The 22,058-nt window shown below is 37.3% G+C and overlaps 1 protein-coding gene across 1 annotated transcript in view; it reads left to right on the plus strand.

Annotated features, from left to right (window-relative positions):
* The window catches only part of LOC104387268, a 61,867-nt gene that overhangs the window by 34,435 nt on the left and 5,374 nt on the right, over positions 1-22,058 (plus strand). Inside the window, exons 10-12 of the mRNA XM_009995986.1 lie at positions 11,123-11,234; positions 15,885-15,968; positions 21,420-21,543. Coding sequence (XP_009994288.1) covers positions 11,123-11,234; positions 15,885-15,968; positions 21,420-21,543 — 320 coding nt within the window. The remainder of the gene's footprint in view (positions 1-11,122; positions 11,235-15,884; positions 15,969-21,419; positions 21,544-22,058) is intronic.

Here is a 22,058-nt window from a genome sequence, read left to right on the forward strand (position 1 = left end):
ATTCCTGCTCCATTTGTTTTTCTACCCATAGTGTTACCATACTGTGTTTTACCATGTTATTAAAACTCAGCACTTCTAGACTTCACTGGCAATACACATTAAGAATGTTGTTCAGCTAACAAAAACTTACCGCACTGGCTATAACATGGCAGTTTATGGGTTTAGAAGGTTCTCTTCAGCACTTAGTGTTCTGATGTTTGTGCAAAGGATTTTGATAGATACTACTGGTCTTCTAACTGGTTTAATATGTAGCTGCTTGTGTATGTAATTACAACTTTCAACAATTACAACAGCTCAAAACTGTGTAATACAATACTGCAGTAAGAATGCTAATGGCTGCCATCTAATTCTTTATTCAGAGTACATATAAACTTAAATTCTGATTCTGCACTGAAGTTAAGTTAATCTGTCTGTAGTGTTTTATTTTGTATTAACTTGTAGTGTACTGCAACTATTGCAAGATTTTTTTAACTGACTTTTGAGGTAAAGTCAAAATACTCTGATTTAATTACATCTGTCTTAATTTTAACTGTATATTTTAAGGGTCACTTAGGGTGAAATGTTCTATGATTCTGTTGTTTACCAAATGTTTGCTCTAAAAAAACTTTACATTTGTTCTTTGTGTCACTGAATGCTCTACACCTTGTAGGAGGACTTCCTGTTATATTATTTTGAGCAAACTATTATTTACATTTTATCTTCTTTAATTTTTGTCTTCTATTCTTATCTCAAGTCACTTTAGTGTCACCATTGTATCCATCTCAGTTGTGATTTGCTGCTTACTTTATGGATATTCATCCCACTTATGTAGAGAAGTGCAACAAAGTTTTTTGCCTCCATGATGTAAATTACTTGTGTCAGGGTATCAGAGCTGTTTACTGACAAGCTTCTGAGTGCTTGAACAACCCCATAAATGGTAATGTTTTTAATTTGCTGAAAATATATTGAGACTGCTTCATACAGTCAGTTCTTTCAGTTGTTGTTGTGTTGTAGATTTCTGTATTACCTGCGCAGATAAACTTTGTATATGCAGATAAAGGTCAGATTTGGGATTTAAATGCTTAGTAGCTGCTTGTTGACGGGGAAGTCTTTTAAAGCAGTGGTTCTGAATAGTCTTTTCTATTTTCTTATTTACTTCAGTGAGACTTAGCAAAAACAAAAAAGTGCAGTATTGCCAAACAATAATTAGTGGTGTACTAATAACTGAATCAGCTTAATGATGCTTAGTTTCTGACAGTGGTGTAGGTGCCAGAACTTGCTGTGAAAAGCAGAACAAAGAATGCCCACTGCTTAGTTTTCTTAAAACAGAGAGCTCCATAGAGAAGACTAAAACTGTTGTTGGATAGATGTTTAAGTGATCTTGGCAACAGAAGCCAGAACAAAGCTGACTGTTGTCCTAGGTGAATTCCCAATAACAGCACCTAATGTTCATTCTTGCCCCCTTCTCCCTTGATTTTTTAGTCCCCCTTTGTTTCACTGGGCCACTTTCACAGATCATTACTATTCTCTAAAGTGTAGCAGCTTCAGCAAGACGCAGAGCATATGCCCCATGGGAGTGTGGTCACTCTTATGGTAGGGCTGGAGTGTCCATAGGTGGAGAAGAACCCAGAGCCCTGAGTAAGTGCTCTGGGCAATGAACATCCAAGGTCTCTTTCTGTACAGTGCTGTACCACTTTTTCTCAGTGGACATGGAGTGAAAATAGCTGTGGCTGCTGTCTCTTCAGTGAAAGGAGCATGTCTATTAGATGTGGTTTCACACATCCCACATGGATCTGTGCAGAGTGTAACTGTGTGTGGCTTTTTTGTACTAAAATAGTGGCAGTTCTGGGGATGCATGCCAACAGTGATTTTACACATGTGGCTTTTCCTGATGAAAACAGAGGCAGCCTTTAAGCAAAGAAGTCCTGCATTTCAAGGATTGCCAGCTTGGTCGTGCCCCTCCCCAGCTCTCCTGTCTTCTCTTCCAGGAGGAGAGGTGGGGACTGTCAGAATGACTGCAAATAACCTTTCTTCTTTTGGATGTTATTTTAATGAAAAACTGAGGAAAAGCAGGAACAAATTATAAATCCTTCATAACCAGCATCGAGGAGAAAGGAGGAGCTGTTGACTTGTAGGGTGATGTTACCTGAACTGAAACAATTCCATTACTTTTTGGACATTTTTGGGAGTGACCTTTAAGAAACAGAGAACACTTAGTCTGTACCAGCCAAAAGCTAAAAATATTTAAAAAAGGAAAAGTTTTTCTCTTCTACTTGGACTGTATCTAGTGATTGTGAAGTACTGTTTTTAACTATATTCTTCTTCCACTTCAGTAGCAGTTTTGTTTTTCTTACTCTAAGTGATGTGTGGACAGTTGTACAGATAACAATTTATGTATATCACCTGCCATCCAGGAATCTTTAGCAAGCTGTGTAAACACCATCAACTAAGCTTTCTAATGTCTACTTACACTGGAAAGTATTCTGTCTGCTTTTTACAGATAGTTTCCTGAGATAGTGGAAGGATGCATAACCACAAAATAATTTGAATTGAAGTGTTTGGTTCTGCTTTCCCTATAAAAAATATATGAGAGGGACTCCTAGTATTTAGAGGGACCACACTGGCTAAAATTTAGGAAAGGGGAGTAGTGGAGAAGAGAGATAGGGAAAGGAGGTTTGATGGTTCAGAATAAGGATGGGAAGGCCTAAGAGCTCCTGTGCTGGTCCATGGGATTTTCTAGTGCTCCTATATCTGAGAGAGTGGCAGCACCAACCTTAGGCTTTTAGAGGTACCAGTGTTTATCAGCTACATCTTTAGAGGTTAAATTCAGGAGCACTGTCACTCATGTTTTGCCAGGTTGTTTAGGCCTGCTAGTCCCTACTTGTGGAGTCCTGAGCAAGATTTGGTAGGCAGTTTTATTTTGGTAATAGTGTCATAATACAAGAATTATAAATTATAGGTAGAAAGGGTATTTTCTTTAATAGGCAGTACTAAAGGGATAGTTTTGGTGGCTTTCACGTAGGCTAAATTTAAATTACTTGAGTCAAATGTTTTTTGAGCTATTTAATAAATTTTTTGTGGAGTTTTCAGTTACAGATTTCAAGACAAAAATTAATGATTTTTTTATCCTGTGATTAAAAACCATATTGCAATAATTTTTTGAGGTGTGATCTTCCTAATGTTTCCCAGCGGAGACTTAGAACTTAAATGTTATGTCCTGAATTTCAGAAGTGTGCTTTTTAGCTCTTCAAGTGAATTTAAAGCCTTATTGTCAGTATTTATTAACTTTTGGCTCACTTTGCAGCTTTTATTCTTTCAAAACATTTTTGATAGGATAAAATTTTTGTGTATTTATATATGTAAAGGATGATAAAACTTAGGCCTCATGAAAGGATAGCACTGTATAATTTGTGATCAATTTGAGAGTGTTGTTTCCCTACCACCACCCCATTTATGGTAGATATTAACTTCTGCAAATGAGTAGAGAGAACCATCTCAAGGCGTTGTACTGATTTGGAATTCCCTGTTGCTTATGAAATCTCTTCCTCTGTTTCAGAAAGAAAAGATAAAGGAATGCTGCCTATATGCTGAAATGAGCCAAAGCATGTGTGTGTTAGTGCTTTGCAATATAGATGAGTTAGACCTGCAGGAGAGAAGTTTGGGAAGGTGGTATCTTTTAAAAATCTTCCATAATAAAGAGTGAAAGGCTGAAGTTTTCATAGCTATTCCTAACATATTTTTCTAATGCTTTTTTAATTTCCCTTATTTTTGTTGACCAGTGAGGCACATGATTGTACTTGTATGGAAATCTTTTGAAGTGTTATTAAAATTGCAGATGAGATTCTTAAGCCCAGAGAAGAATCTGATGTTACAGTAAATTGACATGCCATACATTAGAGAGTGATTTGTTTATTTTCTGTTTGGAATGGAAGACTTTTACTGTAAACTTCTGTTGAGCATGGTATTTAGTTTGCCAGTTTGGACACTTAATCAGTTTTCACATTTAGATTATGCTTTTCTGAAGGGTTTAAAGCAATGCAAGCTTGTAAAAAAAAACCAAAACAAATCTAATGCAATATTTTATTTTATTTTTTACATTTATCATGTGAGTTTGTTAAACTTTAATAGGCAAAAGTATGTTTTCTTTTTATTTCTCAGGTTTTTTTAAAAGCAACCAGCAAGCTTGTTTGGTTTTACGCTTGTAGGGTCTCCTGAAAAAAGACAAAACTTTATATGTGTTTGTAATGTTTAGTTTTAATAGTGGGATCTTTGAAGCTGTTTTCCTGTTGCTATAAAGTGAGCTTTTCTATACTTGGCAGTGAAGTGTCTTAGACACACAGACTCACTTTTTTAAATCTGTAGTAGCCTGTGGAAGTTCTGCATAGTTCTGCAGCAGTTCTGCCTTGCCCAGTCTATAGAAATTCATCCTCACTTCACAAAAGTTAGTAAAGGCCAGGTTTGTACTGCTCGGTGAAAATGTCTTCATTATGTGTAGTTGTGTCACCCATATGGTTAGTATTTAAACAATTTGTGTTAGTGTAGTATTATTTATTTCTTTAATTGAATATTTTATTCTGAATAAAATCCTGTATAGAAGAGGTTCAAGAAGAGCCTTGCGGTGGGAAACTGATATTTATAGTTTAATAGGGGTTCAGTAGCTAGGAAATGTTTTACTAATAGCTGAAATCGTGTGCTGACCCTTATTTCACTTTAAAATGACCGAAGTTTGACACTAACATGACAGCTGGTTAATACAACTTGAGATTTTAAAGTGCTTGAGTATATGTAAATATTATGACTGATGTCCTAAGCATGTTGGAACGTACTTGCAGAAATGTCCTTGTTCTAACATTTTACTGCAGTCCCCAGTTTATCTTCTGCAATATTATTCTCAGAAAAATCTGCTTTATTCAGAGGACATAGAATAATTAAGAGCATATAACTGACTCCTGTAAACAAAGATTGTATGTAGTTTGTGCTTCTGCTCAACTGTATTGTAAGAACTGTTGAGTGTAATGCCTTGGATTTCAGACTTGTCAAGTTTAGTCACTTTAAAAAATAATGCTTCAGGAGCAGACTTCTTTGATGTATGTATTTTTTATATAAATATGTATGCTATTCCTTAGAATATGCAGCAAATAGATTAATAGCCTTTTGGTTGAGTTAATTCAATCACCAGAAATATAAGGGACAAACCACTTAGGGTCAAAAACTGTAAGCTGGTGAGCAAGAGACACTGTATTTTGAAACTAATAAAGTTTCAAAGAAAGAAATGTCACCTTTTGAATTTTAAGTAGTTAGAGCTTTTTAGATTTCCACTAGTCAGCATTTTAATGCTTTTATTACTCTGAAACATTTTGCAAAATATTCCTTGCAGTCTGTCAGCGTTCTTTCGTATATTGCATTATGGTTTTTTTCTGTTGAAAAACAGATTTGTACAGAAATATGTATTATTTTTTGACAGAAGTAGATTAAAGAATAAGTAGTAAGAAACTAGTCACATTGAATATATAGTTTCATAAAGTTAGTTAATTTAAATTATTTGAGGATTGTCACATGGCTCACTTCCTGCTAGGCAGCTGAACTTCTCATTAAGGACACCACATTTTGCTCTGACATCAATTTCAACTTCCTGAAAGTTCTCAAAGAAAGCTCTTCACTTGCCTGTTCTCACACAATGGAACTTGGCTCCAACAACAAAGCAATTCTCTAGACTCAGACAAGTAAACAATCTAAGGGCAACCACTGCTCACACCTTGAGGTACTGCTGCTTGCTGTGGCTAGTCTTGCAAAGTTCTCCAGCACAAGCTACTGTAACAGCAGATCTGCAGAACAAAGCTACATCAGTACCCCAGTTGCACCATGATTAATTCTGTCTTAGGATTCATTGTTTATGTTAACGTAAGTAAGAAGTAGAGGTTACCAGTGTGAACTTAGTACCTCAACAGCACAGTTACATGGCTTTTACTCTGTTTGGAGCACAAACAGAGAATCCACACCTGGAGGAATCATGAAGCCCATTTTAATCAGGATTAATTTGGGTAAATATACCACATGGGCAGCTCCATACTATATGGATCTCTAATGTATCATTTATGCATGATATCCATGCCAGAAAGGAGGGTGAGAAGCTATGCTGAGGATGAGGAGAGTGGAACCATTTCTTTCAGAAATACTGAGCTGAGTGAATGCGTTTAGTGGTAGTAAAGCCTGGCAACCTGATACTGAGAATAAAAAGGAGTCTAGTCACCTTGCTGACTTACTGCAAATCTGGGATCATGCTCATGATGTTAGCCCCTAAATTAGCTATGTACCAAAGAGAGAGAATGGGATCTGCAGTACCTACCACCTTTAAAAAGCAAAACTAGATAGGGAAAATGCTAAAGGAAAAGATGCAGGTTAATATGAAACAGTTAATCTAACAAGCAAAGTCTTACTAAACAAGTGTCAAAACAAACTGTGCTTCAGGTCAGAATTGTTTTTCTGCACTCTTTAAAAATAAATAAAACAAGAAACAAGAACCCCAAAGAATCATCATAGAATCATAGAATCTTAGGGGCTGGAAGGGACCTCGAGAGATCATCTAGTCCAACCCCCCTGCCAGAGCAGGGTCACCTAGAGTACATCACATAGGAGCTCATCCAGATGGGTTTTGAATGTCTCCAGTGAAGGAGACTCCACAACCTCCCTGGGCAGCCTGTTCCAGTGCTCTGTTACTCTCACAGTAAAAAAATTTTTTCGGATATTCACCTTGAACCTCCTATGCTCCAATTTACACCCATTACCCCTTGTCCTATCACTGGTCATCATATTTCTATCAAATGTATCACTTGACTGACACCGGTGTGCAAAATATTCAGAAGAACTTAACGATTTAGTTTATACTTCACACATTTCAAAACAAATTATTATTTTTTGTTAAACATTACAGTACCTTTTAAATGTTTTGCCTTTTCTACTGTTGTATAAAATTTTAACTTTTATTAATTTATGAGATCATACTTAATTTCCTGTATATTTTCCAGTATTTATTAAATGTGCATTATAGGAACACATCAAGTTACATTAAATGTTGAGCTCTAGTGTTTTGAAGACAGTTTTAACAGTTTCTTTGTGAATTTCATTTCCATTTCCAGCACCTGGCCTCACTGGAGTTGTTGGAGGGCGCCCCAGAGTGTAAGTTAATTGCTAATCATTCATCTGTTGTAATGTATGATAGTAGTGTTCCTGCCACCCACCATCACAAGTTTCCTCACCTTGAAACATCAACCACAGATGCAACTAAAGTATTTCCATTGCATACCATGCTCAGTGATAACAACAGAGTAGTGAGTGCTGCAGGGTCTGTATGCAGATGGGTCAGTTAAATCCCTGATCAGCTCATAACAACATCTTTGCTTCATGACCTGTGGGGAGAACATTAAACGTGACTTTATGGCAGGGCAGGAGCTCAAGCATGTACCAATACATGCAGATTTCTGGACCAGATTTCTCTTGCACCTGTTAGACTGGAATATGAGCACAGCAAATTGTGTCTGTACTAGCCCACTTTACCTAGAAATAAGAGGTCTTATGTCCCAGAACATCACACAAAATGAACTTACTACGTGAACAAGCTGAACAGAATAATGTTGAGCATATTAAAAATAAATCCTGGTTTGATTCAGTATTTTTCTAGATACAGCTAAAATCTGGTGATTTCTGTGCTCACCTTTACATACTTACTCATGAGAGCATCTAAAACTTTCTTATCCCTAACCAAATACTTAGATATGTCTATTATTCTATGATTGTATATATTTTCAGTAGCTGTGTGTCACTAGCCTAGCTATCAATGTGGGGCTAGTGACAGTGCAGTAGATTACGATGTCAAGAGGTGCATCCTTAGTCAGGAAGATGTTTTTGGTATTTTGGCTACCCACCCCTGAAAATTTTATTTTTAAAAAAAAAACCAAAACATGACAGAATATTATTTTCTTAATAAGGAAATTTAAGGAATCTCTACACTTGGGCTTTCCAGAGTTGTTTGGAAAATTATTGCTAATCATGGCTAAATAGATTTTAATTTCCCAAGTGTTTGTCTGATGTATGAATAGTCTAAAGATATTTGATTTGACATTTTCATTAGTTTCTCATTTAATGCATTTATGCTTGTTGTGTTGTATGTCTAGGTCTCCAGTTTTGAAGCCATTTTTTTTCTATTATCCCAAAAGCAACGTTCAGGTAAGACTTACTTCTCAAAGCCTGCTCTGTTCTCTTTGAAGTAATTTGAAAAGTCTGCTGACTGGCATTTTTCAGTGACTTTGAGACCGAAAACTGCGAAGTGTTCTGGTAACTTTGATTAAAATTGTTTTCCCAGAGAATAATGTTATTCACACAGAATGTTTTACAACAGTTGAACTTGCCAACCTTACCTTTTAATTGCTGTGAATTTTGAAACGTCTTGCATCAAAACTGAATTTCTCTTCTCAGGTTCCTAGAATTGTAGGATTGAATTGTTTTTACTGCATTTGCAAAGAGTGCTTATGAAAATGATGTTTTTTGAAAGTTAATGGTCACTCCTTAATAAGGAGACAATTGGTTGTTCAGAGAGTTGAAAACTAATCTTGTGAATCTGGACACATCTTCTGACTTTTAGGGTGGTCTGCGCTTTGTGCATAATAATGGAAGTAAGTATTAAAAGCGGTTAATTTCCTCTGATTGACCTTACCAGAGAGTTGGTCCTGTTCCTTTAAAATACCCTGTCTATAAAAATATGAGTAGGAATTTCTACCCTTGCCTATATTTCAAAAACTGTAAAATTAGGAAAGCTTGTGTGACTGCTGTGATGAAGGTACTGGAGGAGCCTGTGAATGAGATCTGTTTCTGTTCAGTTAATAACAATAGTTTATTTCAGTCTGAGAAGTTATGGTTTAGGTGAGTAGGCATCCTAGGAAAGAAATTACAGGGTAAGATGAAACACTGAGCTAGAGCACTACTTCTTCATTATGCATGTACCTCTGTGTAGGTTGCAGTCTTCAAGATTAAACTGAAGAACTTACTTTACTAAAAACATAAAAATACTTTAATTTATAAATGTTGGTTGCTGCTTTTTGAATGCTACCAAATACTTAATTTATCCTTAGGAAACTGCAGACAAAACTGTATATAGGCCCTTCTTTTTCCAAGGCCTTTAATTAAATTTTAGCTACTGCATGCATCTCATGACAAGGCATCCTAATTATGAAGCTTCTCACTCAGTAAGAGCTTTCTCACTCATTAATCATAAAGCAAGTGGCCAAAGGCTTCCCTGCACAGGTGGCAGGAGCAAGAAGAGATGCTATTGAGTTATTAAAACTATGTTTATATACTGTGCATAGTGGAAAAACCTTAAAAAAATCCCACCTTCTTTTCATTTAAAGAAACTCAAGTACTTATTTGCATTGTCACTTAACGTTTTTGTTTATACAAATGGCCTGATTTTGCCAAGTTTAATATGAAATTATTATCTTTATGGAAGTTCAGGTACTACTGTTTTCTTAATCAAATTAAATATAAACTTGTTAATTAGCACTGTGTTCCAGACTTGGTAAAATGCTGTTGAGATGAAATACTGACCTAATTTATCAAGGAAAGAAAGCAGTATCTCTCTACTCTTTTCAACACAGAAAATCAAAACCCTTGCTCTAGGTAGCTAAGCTGATGAATGCACTGATATGCTGTTAGCAAAATGCCGTGTGACCTATCAGGGTTGTACTGCAGTAATATTAAAGGTTATGTAAAAGTGTGGTGTAAGTAATTTGAGTCTTTTATTCTAAGTTTTAGCTATTTATTAACAACTGTGGTCTAGCTAGAGATTATTAGAGTAATGTAGGTATGAATTAACTGCTTTTCTTGATGGGAAATTCGGTTACAAAGAGTCTAGTTGCTCTACTTCAGCATTTGACCTAAAACCAAAAAAACCTCCGTAAGGAGATTTTCAAATATTTTAACATTGCCACAGTGGGTCCTTTTGTTTTCTGTTTGATAACACCTTTCTAGGTGTCAGTTTGGATTCAGTTTCTCATTTGTTGTTTCTACTGATCTTATATAATTGCCCCAAATTTATCATAGTTCACCAGTGGTTTTTACAGTGCAAACAGTAGCTGGTTTCCATGTACACTTTTTCTTGCTTAAAAAATAGCCTGAAAGTTTCCCTGCAGAAAAAAAATAAAACTGCTGAAAGCAAGAGCAGCTTTACTGAGATATTTCAAATTTATTTATGGTTTTAAAAAATCTTCTTGCATAAGCATTGGAGGCCCTTGTCACTGCTAGCTGTTCTCTAAGAACAAACTTGAGAAAGAGAGCTAGGATGAGTAGAATTATCTTGCATGTGCTGATGACTGAGCACTGAAAACTGATGCAGTTAAGTTGGTCTGTGGTGTTTTGTAGTGGAAGTGTCAGCTGGCTGTATGTCTGAGTCTTTAGTACTGGGAATCCTCCAGTGCAGATGAAATGGATACAGTTAATTTTTCTACATGATTGTGTTGTATGATTTAAAAAACAAACCTTTTCTTACATCTTAAGTCCAATCAGTTAATGAAATAGCAGACTTGACTGTGTATCTTGTCAGATTTCTTTGGGGGCTGGCGTATGGCATTGGGCATGGCATTATTTATTTCATATTTTAATCTCAACATAAGCTCAAAATATCCAGTACTAATTTTGTTTTTATAAGTTGCTTTCACAAAATGTGTTTGAAGATGAATTTAAGATCCAAAGAAAAGTTTGTCTTTAATACAGACAGTGCCTTGAAGAGAAAAAGGTGGTTATATTATGGAAGAGCTGGAAGCTTTCAAGTTTTGGGATCAAACTATCAAGAATGACACAATTCCATGTAATGCTGATGTATAGAGAGAGAGAGGTGGAAAGAAAGAGATTGTCTTCCTTTAAAACATACCCATTTGGATACAGCTTTTTTCTGATTTTTATTTTCCCTTACACAAAAATGTCTTTCAGGTGTTTAATGGATCATTACTGGTTTTGTGACTTTTTAAAAGGGAGGGACAGAACTTTATCCATAAAGCTGTTACTGACTATTTGCCAGACCTTAGTTAGAGATAGAGTTTATTCATTCACATGTCACCCTGGCTTTCTAATTTGATGATTTGAATGTTTTTTCCAGATCAACCTATTTTTAAATGGGCAGCATGTTGAGACATTTGAGGAGGATCTCACGTTTACATCAAATGAGGTTGTTTCATTTGATCCACCTAAGATTAGCAGTGAATTAAAAGGTATGTTCATCTTTTTATTTGTGAATATCTCACTTGCTGCTTTTTCCTTTGTTTAAGTTAATTGCAAAACACTTAAGCTACATTTATTGCAAAAAGGAAGGGTAGTGTCACACGGTATAAAATTAATTTGAGATTATGACAAATATGTAAGTGAGTTGTTATTCTAAAAACCTAAGTCATTGATGTAACGGAAGACAGTTGAACACTGCCTTGAAATGGAAACATCATTTTCAAGTATACTGCAGTCTTACATAATTAATCCTGGAAATAGCCAGGTCTACCTTACATCAAAATAATTATGTTCAGAACAGAGGACAGACTTACAGAATGCTTAGCATTTTCATAATTAAAATCTGGCCCTATTCTTTAGGGCAGCCTTTACAAAATGAGCAAGAATGGGATCAACCTGGAACTGGTGACTAACAGGGAAAACAGACTAGGCCAGTGTTCCAGCATGATGATTCCTCTGTTACTGTTAGACTTGTCTAACCAAGTTCTCTGAAGAAAGACGGCACTTGAGAAGGGCAAATCACTGAGCTGGACAGAGCAGGCTTCAATCAGAGTTGTTTATACAAGCTAGGTATTAGGTTTTGGATTATTCAAAGTGCTAGACATTTGAAGATTTTTATGTTCTTTCTAATGGCAGAACTGTATACAGTATTTTTTGATGTATAACACACTTCATAATTCCCTTTTTTTGTCCAGAGTCTTTATTCCCTCATTCCTGGTCAACAGAGAAACGAGAGAATTAATTTAAAGCTATAGATAGATATTTTCAAATCTGAATGAGGTTACTTGTTGGAAATTTTTCTAAAAATAATGCTAATGCTGAAAGAGTAATTCAAGTATCTAAATCTGTGTAAACTCAAAAAGTTAATTGTGTGAAGGTGCTAATATGTCAAGATTTATTCTGGGTTCCAGATATAGCAGAGTAGTGTTTCTCAAAATTGATAATAGAATAGTGCAACAACTAATTTTAAGTTGCTAGGGATGTCCTGTTAGAAAAAAAATAAATATATGTATATATATATAACTGTGTTTGTTGCCGTTGGAAAGGCAGTGATACTCAATGCCTGATTGCTTTGCATGAGTTCTTTTTCCCCATCTAGTCAGACATCTCTTCAGTGCAAGGAATTTTGTTGTACAGAAACAAGTTAAATGCTTAAATATATTTTCAGCTTTTATGTCTGTTGAAAATCTAATGTCACACCAGAATCTCTGATACGTAGGAGTCCTGGTACTTTTTTGTTTTAAGGTGACTGCAGTGGTAAATATCGGAGAAGGAAAAAGCTCTTAGACTTTGTCTTTCCAAGATGCCTAACATCAGCATTTAAGTACTGAACTCTTAAGACTTCATTCAGGCAAACACCCACTGCTGAGGGACAGCAGAGCTCTTCTGGTTGTTTCCCCTAAGAAGAATCTCTAAACTTTTACTCTTATTTGTAAATAGAGAAGTTTTCTGTGTGTGACTAAATGCTTGGCTACTTCTGTGGCTGAACACGTGGACAGCACGGATGAGAAATAGGCAAATGAGTTAGACTGTAGAAGGAGTAAATTCTGCTAAAAGATTTTCTGTCAGCGTTTAGTAAGGAGGGAAGTACTTTTCTTAGTTTCATGGTTATCTCAAGTGTGAGGGACTGTTAGTTGTCTTGGAATAGATAAGAGAAATATGCGAAAATGGATTTAAAAAATGCTGCTAGATGTGATTCTGGGAGGGTGGAATTTGAATTTACCATTTGCCCTAGCTTTGAAGGGAATTCTTTGTACATTTGTTTAAGATGTTTATTAAATGAAAGCAATTTCCTGATAAACAGATAATGAAAGATAAATCACTTACGATAATAATAAATGAGAACACCAGAACACTGTCTTGAGTTGGATTTGTTTAAAGGGTGACTCAAAAGACTGTCTGGGCAGTAGCTGGACTATTTCAGACCCCTGTCAACGGAGATTTTTAATCAAAAGTAATATTCCCCAATTAAATAAATAAACCCTTTAATATTTTCTGCCTAGTTCTGTGGCACATCTCTGCTTGCATTTTTCATGGAAGTGAACATGGAGAAGACTGAGGGTCAAGTTCAAAACAAACCTCCTTTCTCAACTCTTTCATTGTATGCTTTCACAATTTCAAATTTCATGCTACCATAATTTATTACCAATTAAGAACCATTGTGCCAGACTAAACTATAATTACTCTTTCAGCTCATCTTTGACAGCAGCCCAATATATGTTATAAAACTTTAGTTCCTAGTTAAAGGATTTTAACGCTGATATGTTGCTGTTTGGGGTGTGGGTAGATGTTTTCTTTCTGATCCAGCTGTGCAAGTAGAAGCGATTGCTGTGGTGAGCCCCCAGTTTTTACTGTTTTCCCTGGTATTGCCATTCAAATGTGGCAGCAGGGCTACTCTTTAAAGTGTTGCCTGATCTGTTTCAACCAAATAAGTATCATGATACACATTATGTGTCAAATTGCAGTGAAGCATTTTTCTCATTCACAGTATCTCCCACCCCATACCCAAATGAACGTTTGTGATCTGTCCAGCTGCCACTGACATAGACTTGCAGCCTCCCTTTTCAATAGGAGTAGTGAAAACTGCAGCCAGTAGAACTTGAACATAGCAAAGCTGGGTAGGAAAGAAACTAAAACTCTTCAGGTTGGCCTAGTACATAACTGAGGAGTCAGGAATTCTTTCTAGGCAGGCAGGAGTTGAAGGTAATGATGCTTTAACTAGGGCTGGGCTTACCTGATCATCTGATAGAGTTCATGGTGTGTCTGTCTACCCTTGCCTTATCAGTAAGTGCATTTTAATTTAAATCATACATGAAATTACGATGGTGTTAATTTTGTTTTTAACTATAATTTAAACATTTATTTGTATCATGAGGTTGAACTTATATCAGATAATTACACTTCTTAATATAGTCTGTCTTTGGCCAGCATTTAGAGCAAAACGTCTTTAACGCTGGGCCTCTTACTCCCCAAAATTAAAAGCAAAACCACAAAAACCAGCACAATAGTTTGGTATCCTCAGCAGAAGCTGGAGCAATGCAGAAAAGATAGACTAATTTTCAAGTTGCATTGTGTCTTGCAACATGAAGTTTGTCCAACATAATTGATTTACAAGACCCTCTCCAATTAATTTAATTTTTTCTGGTTTTAAGTCATTAGACTGAAATTTTCTGTGACAGGCATGTGCTCTGGATTTAGTGTTTTATGAAAAAAAAATCATAATAATTTTGGACATTGGTAAGTTGCTGCTGGTGGCTGCCACCAGCAGCTGTAGCACCAGACATTGTGACAGAAAGCAAGAAGGCTGTTACTTGGCTGCTCTAAATGTTCCCCTTGCTGGTGCCCAAGGAGCAGAGGGAAGAGACTTTCCATTTGCATGCAGAAGGATGAGAAAACAAGAGGAAGGGGACAGAGGAGACAGCAACTGAGGGTTGAGATGTCTGCACACGGATCAGAAGCATAGATAGGTCTGTTGGAGATGCTGGGACTAAAAAGCTGGGGATGCTGGAAGAGCTGATATGGCCATAGGAAAGCTGGATGAGAAGCAAAACTGGCTGGAAATTACTAGATGCTTACTGCCTAAAAACTGGGATATAATCTATGCCTCAGGTTTCAATATTATACTGCTATAAGCTTGGTGACAAAATGAGGACTTCATCTCACTTTGGGTCACAGAAAATAGATGGTGACAACATACTTCTTTCAGGAATCAATGATTGTAAGATATCTGTGCCAAGTAACTTTACCATCAAACCTCACATTTAAATTGCATGGATCCCACAAGATTGAGTTTCTGGATTTGGTCAGGAACAGGTTTGCTTTTTTTGATGTGAAAATGGATAAAAATAATACTTAATATGAACTTTGTTCAGTGAGGGGCTAGAATCTTTGTTCCTAAAAGCTTGAAAGTCTGATACTCAGACATAGACAAGCTAAAAAATTAGGATTGCCTTCCTATAGAGGATGCTTTTGTGACCATTTATGACCTTTTCTTATATACTACTAAGATATTTACAAAATTAGTAAATTTATTTACAAAATTAGTAATTTGAAAAAGAAATCTTGTGTTTCTTCTAGCTGAGTAAGTAAGTAATAGCTGTTACAACAGTGCATGTGAAAGTTTGAGACATGTCTTGAAAAGGAGTTTTAAATTGCAACTGTTTTCTACAGACAGTATCAGAATAAATAGACATTAGAGAACTATCAGGACCATAGCAACTGTATGTATTTTCCACCTGCACTGGAAGCACAGAGATCTGAGTGCTAAGAGGGGAAAAGTTGCAAGCTAGTCAAGAAATTACAAGGAGCTGCCATGCCTCCTTCAGAGATACCACATTGCTAAGACCAAGATGAATTTTCATATCCAAGGTTGGTGGAAGAAGGGATACCTGGCACAACATTCATCTGTAACAATGTAAAAGGAATTTAAGAGAGAGGGAGGGAAGGACTGATTTAATAATTTTGTCCCCAAGCCTCACCTCATGTTCCCTACGTGTTCCTGTGAGAAGAGAGCTTTGGAAATGTTTCCAGGAAAACCACTCACGATGCAGAAAGGATACAATTAAAATAACAATTATTTCTTAAAAATGTGCTATTATTTGTAGCTATCATTAAAATGCATTCACTTTTTTATTGTATAGATCTGCCAAGTGGTCCACATACTTATCGCTTAGAAGACCTTGCCTATACTAGAAGTGGAGACAAAGGCAACTCTGCAAACATAGGTATTTTTATTTCTCGCTTTCTAAAGTGATGTGACATTTTCAAATAAGAATTATATATCAAGTAGTCACTAATATTTTTTTTTAATCTATCACATCACTAGGTTTTTTTTAATTGCCTCTGTGCTGAAACAAAACTAATCCATCTAAACCAAGGATTTTACTAATGAAATGCCTGTACTTTTCTCTTTAGCAGATGTTGAAATCTGAAAAACTAGGAAAAATTACTTGTATATCATACTACAAAAAAAGATCTTTGTCTAGGGTTACAAAGTCATGCTCACCAAAATTAAGAACTAGCTTTTTAAGTTTTCCTTTACACATTAGTTGCTGTGCCTTCGTGTGTATGTGTTAGGTAATAGAATCTTTTGGTTGCCTGATTATATATAATATTTCCATACATGAATTTTGTAGTGTATATATCATAAAATTGCAGAATGGTTTGGGCTGGAAGGGACCTTAAAGATCATCTAGGTCAAACTCCTCCACATGGGCATGGACACTCCCATTAGACCGGATTGCTCAACGCCCCATCCCACCTGCTCTTGAACACTTCCCGGGATGGGGCTTCCAAAACTTCCCTGGGCAACCTGTTCCAGTGTCTCACCACTGTCACACTAAAGAATTTCTTCCTAATGTCTAATCTAAATCTCCCCTCTTCCAGTTTCAATCCATTACCCTTGTTTCTTGCTACAAGCCCTATTGAAAAGTCCCTCCCCAGCTCTCCTGTAGGCCCTCTTCAGGTACTGGAAGGCCACTCTGGGGTCTCCCTGGCTAGTGGCCTTTATGTATGGCTGAAACATTGACAGTGTCAGGAAATACAAAAGTTGTTCTTGCATGTAAGAGAATATTTTTATTATATTGTTAATCCAAATGGTGTATTTCACTGTGCCATCTCTTTACATTGATTGTGCTGCTTCTTACATTGTTTAATAATCCCTTCTATTCCTTACTTCTGCATGCAACAATTGGCTCTCTTACTTGTTGGAAGATGAGAGTGTGTGATGTTCAAAGCTCAGTATGAATTAAAGGTGCGTTTGGGATTTGACTTGCTATTAGCTGTCATGCTATTTAGGAATATAGTTTTCTTACCATTGTATCTGAAACTGGTTTTTGGGCTGAAGAATGAAGGAATGCTGATTCTTTTTTTTTTTTTTTTTCACTTTTTTTAGTGAGGAAGTCACTATAGACTTCCTCATATATAATGACACTGTTGCTTTATTAAGGAGTAATAGTAACAACAAACTTGACCTCTAAGATTAAGTCAGCTTTGAAGTTCACAGATTCCTATTTCTCAAGAGATTCCTATTACACAAATCTGCTTTCCTAATGCTTCTGTAGAATGTCAGGTTGAACTGATCTGAAGCTTACGAAAGCATTTTCATAGAATCATAGAATCTTAGGGGCTGGAAGGGACCTCGAGAGATCATCTGGACCAACCCCCCTGCCAGAGCAGGGTCACCTAGAGTACATCACACAGGAACTCATCCAGGTGGGTTTTGAATGTCTCCAGTGAGGGAGACTCCACAACCTCCCTGGGCAGTCTGTTCCAGTGCTCTGTCACTCTCACAGTAAAAAAATTTTTTCGGATATTCACCTTGAACCTCCTATGCTCCAATTTACACCCATTACCCCTTGTCCTATCACTGGTCATCACTGAGAAAAGCCTAACTCCATCCCCCTGACACTCACCCCTTACATATTTGTAAACATTGATGAGGTCACCCCTCAGTCTCCTTTTCTCCAAGCTAAAGAGACCCAGCTCCCTCAGCCTTTCCTCATAAGGGAGATGTTCCACTCCCTTAATCATCTTCGTAGCTCTGCGCTGGACTCTTTCAAGCAGTTCCCTGTCCTTCTTGAACTGAGGGGCCCAGAACTGGACACAATACTCCAGATGTGGCCTCACCAATGCAGAATAGAGGGGGAGGAGAACCTCTTTTGACCTACTAAGCACACCCTTTCTAATGCACCCCAGGATGCCATTGGCCTTCTTGGCCACAAGGGCACATTGCTGGCTCATGGTCATCCTCCTGTCTACCAGGACCCCCAGGTCTCTTTCACCTACACTACTCTCCAGCAGTTCAGCCCCCAACCTGTACTGGGACATGGTGTTGTTCTTCCCCAAATGTAAAACTCTGCACTTCCCCTTGTTGAATTTCATCATGTTTCTCCCCGCCCAACTCTCCAACCTATCTAAGTCTCTCTGAATGGCAGCACAGCCTTCTGGTGTGTCAGCCACTCCTCCCAGCTTAGTGTCATCAGCAAACTTGCTGAGGGTACATTCTATACCCTCATCCAGGTCGTTGATGAAGATGTTGAACAACACCGGTCCCAGCACCGACCCTTGTGGGACTCCACTAGTAACACACCTCCAACCAGATTCTACCCCATTGACTACAACTCTCTGACTCCTTCCTTTCAACCAGTTCCTAATCCACCTCACTTCCTGGTCACCAAACCCATACCTGATCAACTTATCCACAAGGATGCTGTGGGAGACGGTGTCAAATGCTTTACTGAAATCAAGATAAACCACATCTACCGCTCTACCATCATCTATCCACCTAGTAATTTCCTCATAGAAGGCTATGAGGTTAGTCAAACATGATTTACCCTTGATAAAACCATGTTGACTGCTCTTGATGACCCCCATGTCCTTGATGTGCCTGGAGATAGTGACAAGAACAAGTTGTTCCATCACCTTTCCAGGGATGGAGGTGAGGCTGACCGGTCTATAGTTACCCGGGTCCTCCTTCTTGCCCTTCTTGTAGACTGGAGTGACATTTGCTATCCTCCAGTCCTCAGGCACCTCACCTGTTGCCCATGATTTACTGAAGATGATGGAGAGTGGCCTAGCAATGACCTCCGCCAGCTCCCTCAGCACCCTTGGGTGCATTCCATCTGGACCCATTGATTTATGGATGTCCAGATTACTCAACTGATCCCTAACCCAATCCTCATCTACCATGTCAAACTCTTCCTCTATCTTGACTTCTTCTGGGGCTATATGAATCTGGGGCTCATAGGGAGACCCTGCAGGAGTGAAGACAGAGGCAAAGAAGGCATTCAGCACCTCTGCCTTCTTTATATCCTCTGTCACCAGGGCTCCCACCTCATTCCTCAATGGGCCAATATTGCCTCTATTGCTAGTTTTGCTAGCTATGTACTTGAAAAAGCCCTTTCTATTATCCTTAACCTGACTTGCAAGGTTAAGTTCCAAGGAGGCCTTAGCTTTCCTAATTGCCTCCCTACATCCTCTGACAACAGTCCTATATTCCTCCCAAGTGACCAGCCCCTCCTTCCATGATCTATAGATTTTCCTTTTCCACTTAAGTTTGCCCAGTAGTTCCTTCTTTAACCATGCAGGTCTCCTAGCACCCTTACTAGATTTCCTAACCATTGGGACACTCTGATCCTGTGCTTGCAAGAAGTGGTCCTTGAATGTTGACCAGCTATCTTGAGCTCCTTTATTTTCTAGCACCCTGTCCCATGGGATTTCCCTTAATAGATGATTGAGGAGACCAAAGTTTGCCCTGTGGAAGTCCAGGGTTCTGGTCCTGCTGGGTATTTTGTTCCTTCCACACAGGATATGTACTCATATAAAATCTGTTTTGTTGTGATTACATCAGCTCAGTTAAGATTTTATTAGCATTTAAATTCTATCACCATGCCTTACAAATTAGGTAGTTAATATTGTACAAACAAGGCAAACAAATAATTATCTTACTGTATTGCTTAATAATCTACCTGGTCTTCTGACATTTTTCAAAAAGAATTTTCAGCTTCAGTACAATACATTTTTTTTCTACTATGTTCTTGTTTGTTACACAGTTGTCAGGCTTTTCACTCTCAGTCTATCCTTCTTTCTCTCTTTCTTTACCTTTCTTCTTTTAGATTCTGTAGTATTGCTACATTAAAAGAGAAAGCAAGGAGACTTGCTATTAAGGGGAAGAAATTCAAAGTAGAGTGAAAAGTCATAGCAGTACTGTGAATAATTAGAATGCAATGATTCTTTGAAATATAAATATGTGTAATTTTGTAGGAGTGTAAAATGGTTTGGTTTTTTTGTCCCTTGTTTTTTCTTTCTGGGTTTCAGTGTTTAGGAGTAAGGTAGGACAGGTAACAGCTTCTGTTGTTCAAATTTAAAAAAATGGAAGAGAATATTTCAGATTATCCCATATTTTGTTTTATTTTTATTTTTCTATTATAACCACTTATTTATTTGTTTATTTGTTTTATCTAAATGTTGCATTTTAAAATGCTTTTAAATTCCCTCTTTCAGAGGTTTACCTTTTCTGAATTCACAGCTCAGCAAATCTGCAGGAATTCAAAACTGTTTCTCTACCACCACATTTGTTTTTATTATGTATGTCTTCAAAAAGAGGTTATTCTAAACATTACAGATTTACCTATGGATAAGAAATCATGAGTTATAATATTATCTTTTCCAATCCTTTCAGTTCTCAGTTTTCTCAGTCTAGCCTTCTCTTTGACTCAAAGATTCTTCCAAGTTTAGTCCACATTGAAACTTGTTCTGGTTCTTCTACTCCAGAACACTTTACCTATCTCTATTTTTTCCTGTATTTTCTTTATTTTAGAAATTCTCTATTCAGTCAAATCATATATTTGCTCTTCTTACAGCACTGCTTTTCTTTAGGTTCCACTGTAAAATCATTAAAATAAGAAGCTTTTAAAGGCCTTTCAATAGCCCTTGGAAAAGGTCCTATGTATATATTTTGGGGGAAAACCTCCCAAAATCTGCATGGAGTGTTTAGATCACATAAAGAGCAACTCCACCACCTCGCTTCCCCGCCCTGTCTTTCCTAAAAAGCACATAACCATCCATGGCCACATTCCAGTCATGTGAGCTGTCCCACCATGTCTCTGTTATTGCTACTAGATCATAACCCTTAGCCCGCACACAGACCTCTAACTCCTCCTGCTTGTTCCCCATGCTGCGTGCATTAGCATACAGGCATTTCAGGAAACGAACAGAGCACACCGGTGGGACTATTTTGACAGCAAATAAATGCCATTGTGATTTCTCACACATCAGGATCTCATACAAGGAGTGGAGCAAGGACTTCAGTCACTGATAATGACTTGTTATGGTTAAATGTGATTACTTGTCTAAGCCAGGCAAGCCATCCAGGGGAAGAGAACTGCAAGTGGGGTTTCTGTTGCAATGATGATGTTGTTCTTTAGGTGTCTTTCAATGGCAAGGATTGTTCGCAGCCAGAAGTCATCCAGTACTCACTCTGAGAGCATTGTTTCATGTCACATTCCACACTACCTCTCCACTGACAGAGGGAAAGCTGTCATACTATTGGTTTTTTATTTGTTTTTTATTCATTAAAGAGAATCCATATGTACAGTTTGAGTTAGGAGGAGGATCTCAAGGCAGTTTTGAAAGAATAGATACAAATTCCAACTAACAACACTTATATCTAACAGGTGTAATAGCACGGCATCCCCTCTACTATCCATACCTAAAGAAAACTTTAACTGCTCAAGCCTTGGAGAGTTACTTCCAACACCTTTTAGAGCGAGAAAAACCCGAAGCACAACTAGTAACAAGGTGAGTAGGTTGCTGCTCAGTCCACAGTTGCATGGTAGATACATGATGGTATTCAGAACTGAAAGTATGTTAACATAAATACTGCAAATATGTGTGTTGTCTTCAGTACATCTTATGTATCTTTCTTTGCCTTTTTAAATAATAATTTGAACAATAGTAATTGAAAAAGAACATGAACTCGGACCTTTCCTGACGCTGGACAAAGGTGTTGAATCTGTTTAGTGAAAGGATTTAAGTTCTCAAAATGAGCATATTAGTGTTGGGGCTATTTATTTATTTTGTTCCAGTACAAAATGGCTCTACAAAATAGAAATAATTTTGCTTGGTCAAAGAGCTTGAGTTGGAAATTGCAGCTCAAAACTCAGAGTGAGGTTGGAGTTATTTCAACTACTGCTCTTTGAGTTATAAGTGCTGTTCTTTCTCTGCATAAGCAGCTCAGTGCAGATCTTGCCCACTGTTTTGTAACTGCTAACAAATCTGTGTATGTAATAAATTCTTATACCAAGAAATCTAAT

The sequence above is a fragment of the Chaetura pelagica genome, unplaced genomic scaffold (genome assembly GCF_000747805.2).
Source record: "Chaetura pelagica isolate M959 unplaced genomic scaffold, ChaPel_1.0 scaffold142, whole genome shotgun sequence".
Classification (NCBI taxonomy): domain Eukaryota; kingdom Metazoa; phylum Chordata; class Aves; order Apodiformes; family Apodidae; genus Chaetura; species Chaetura pelagica.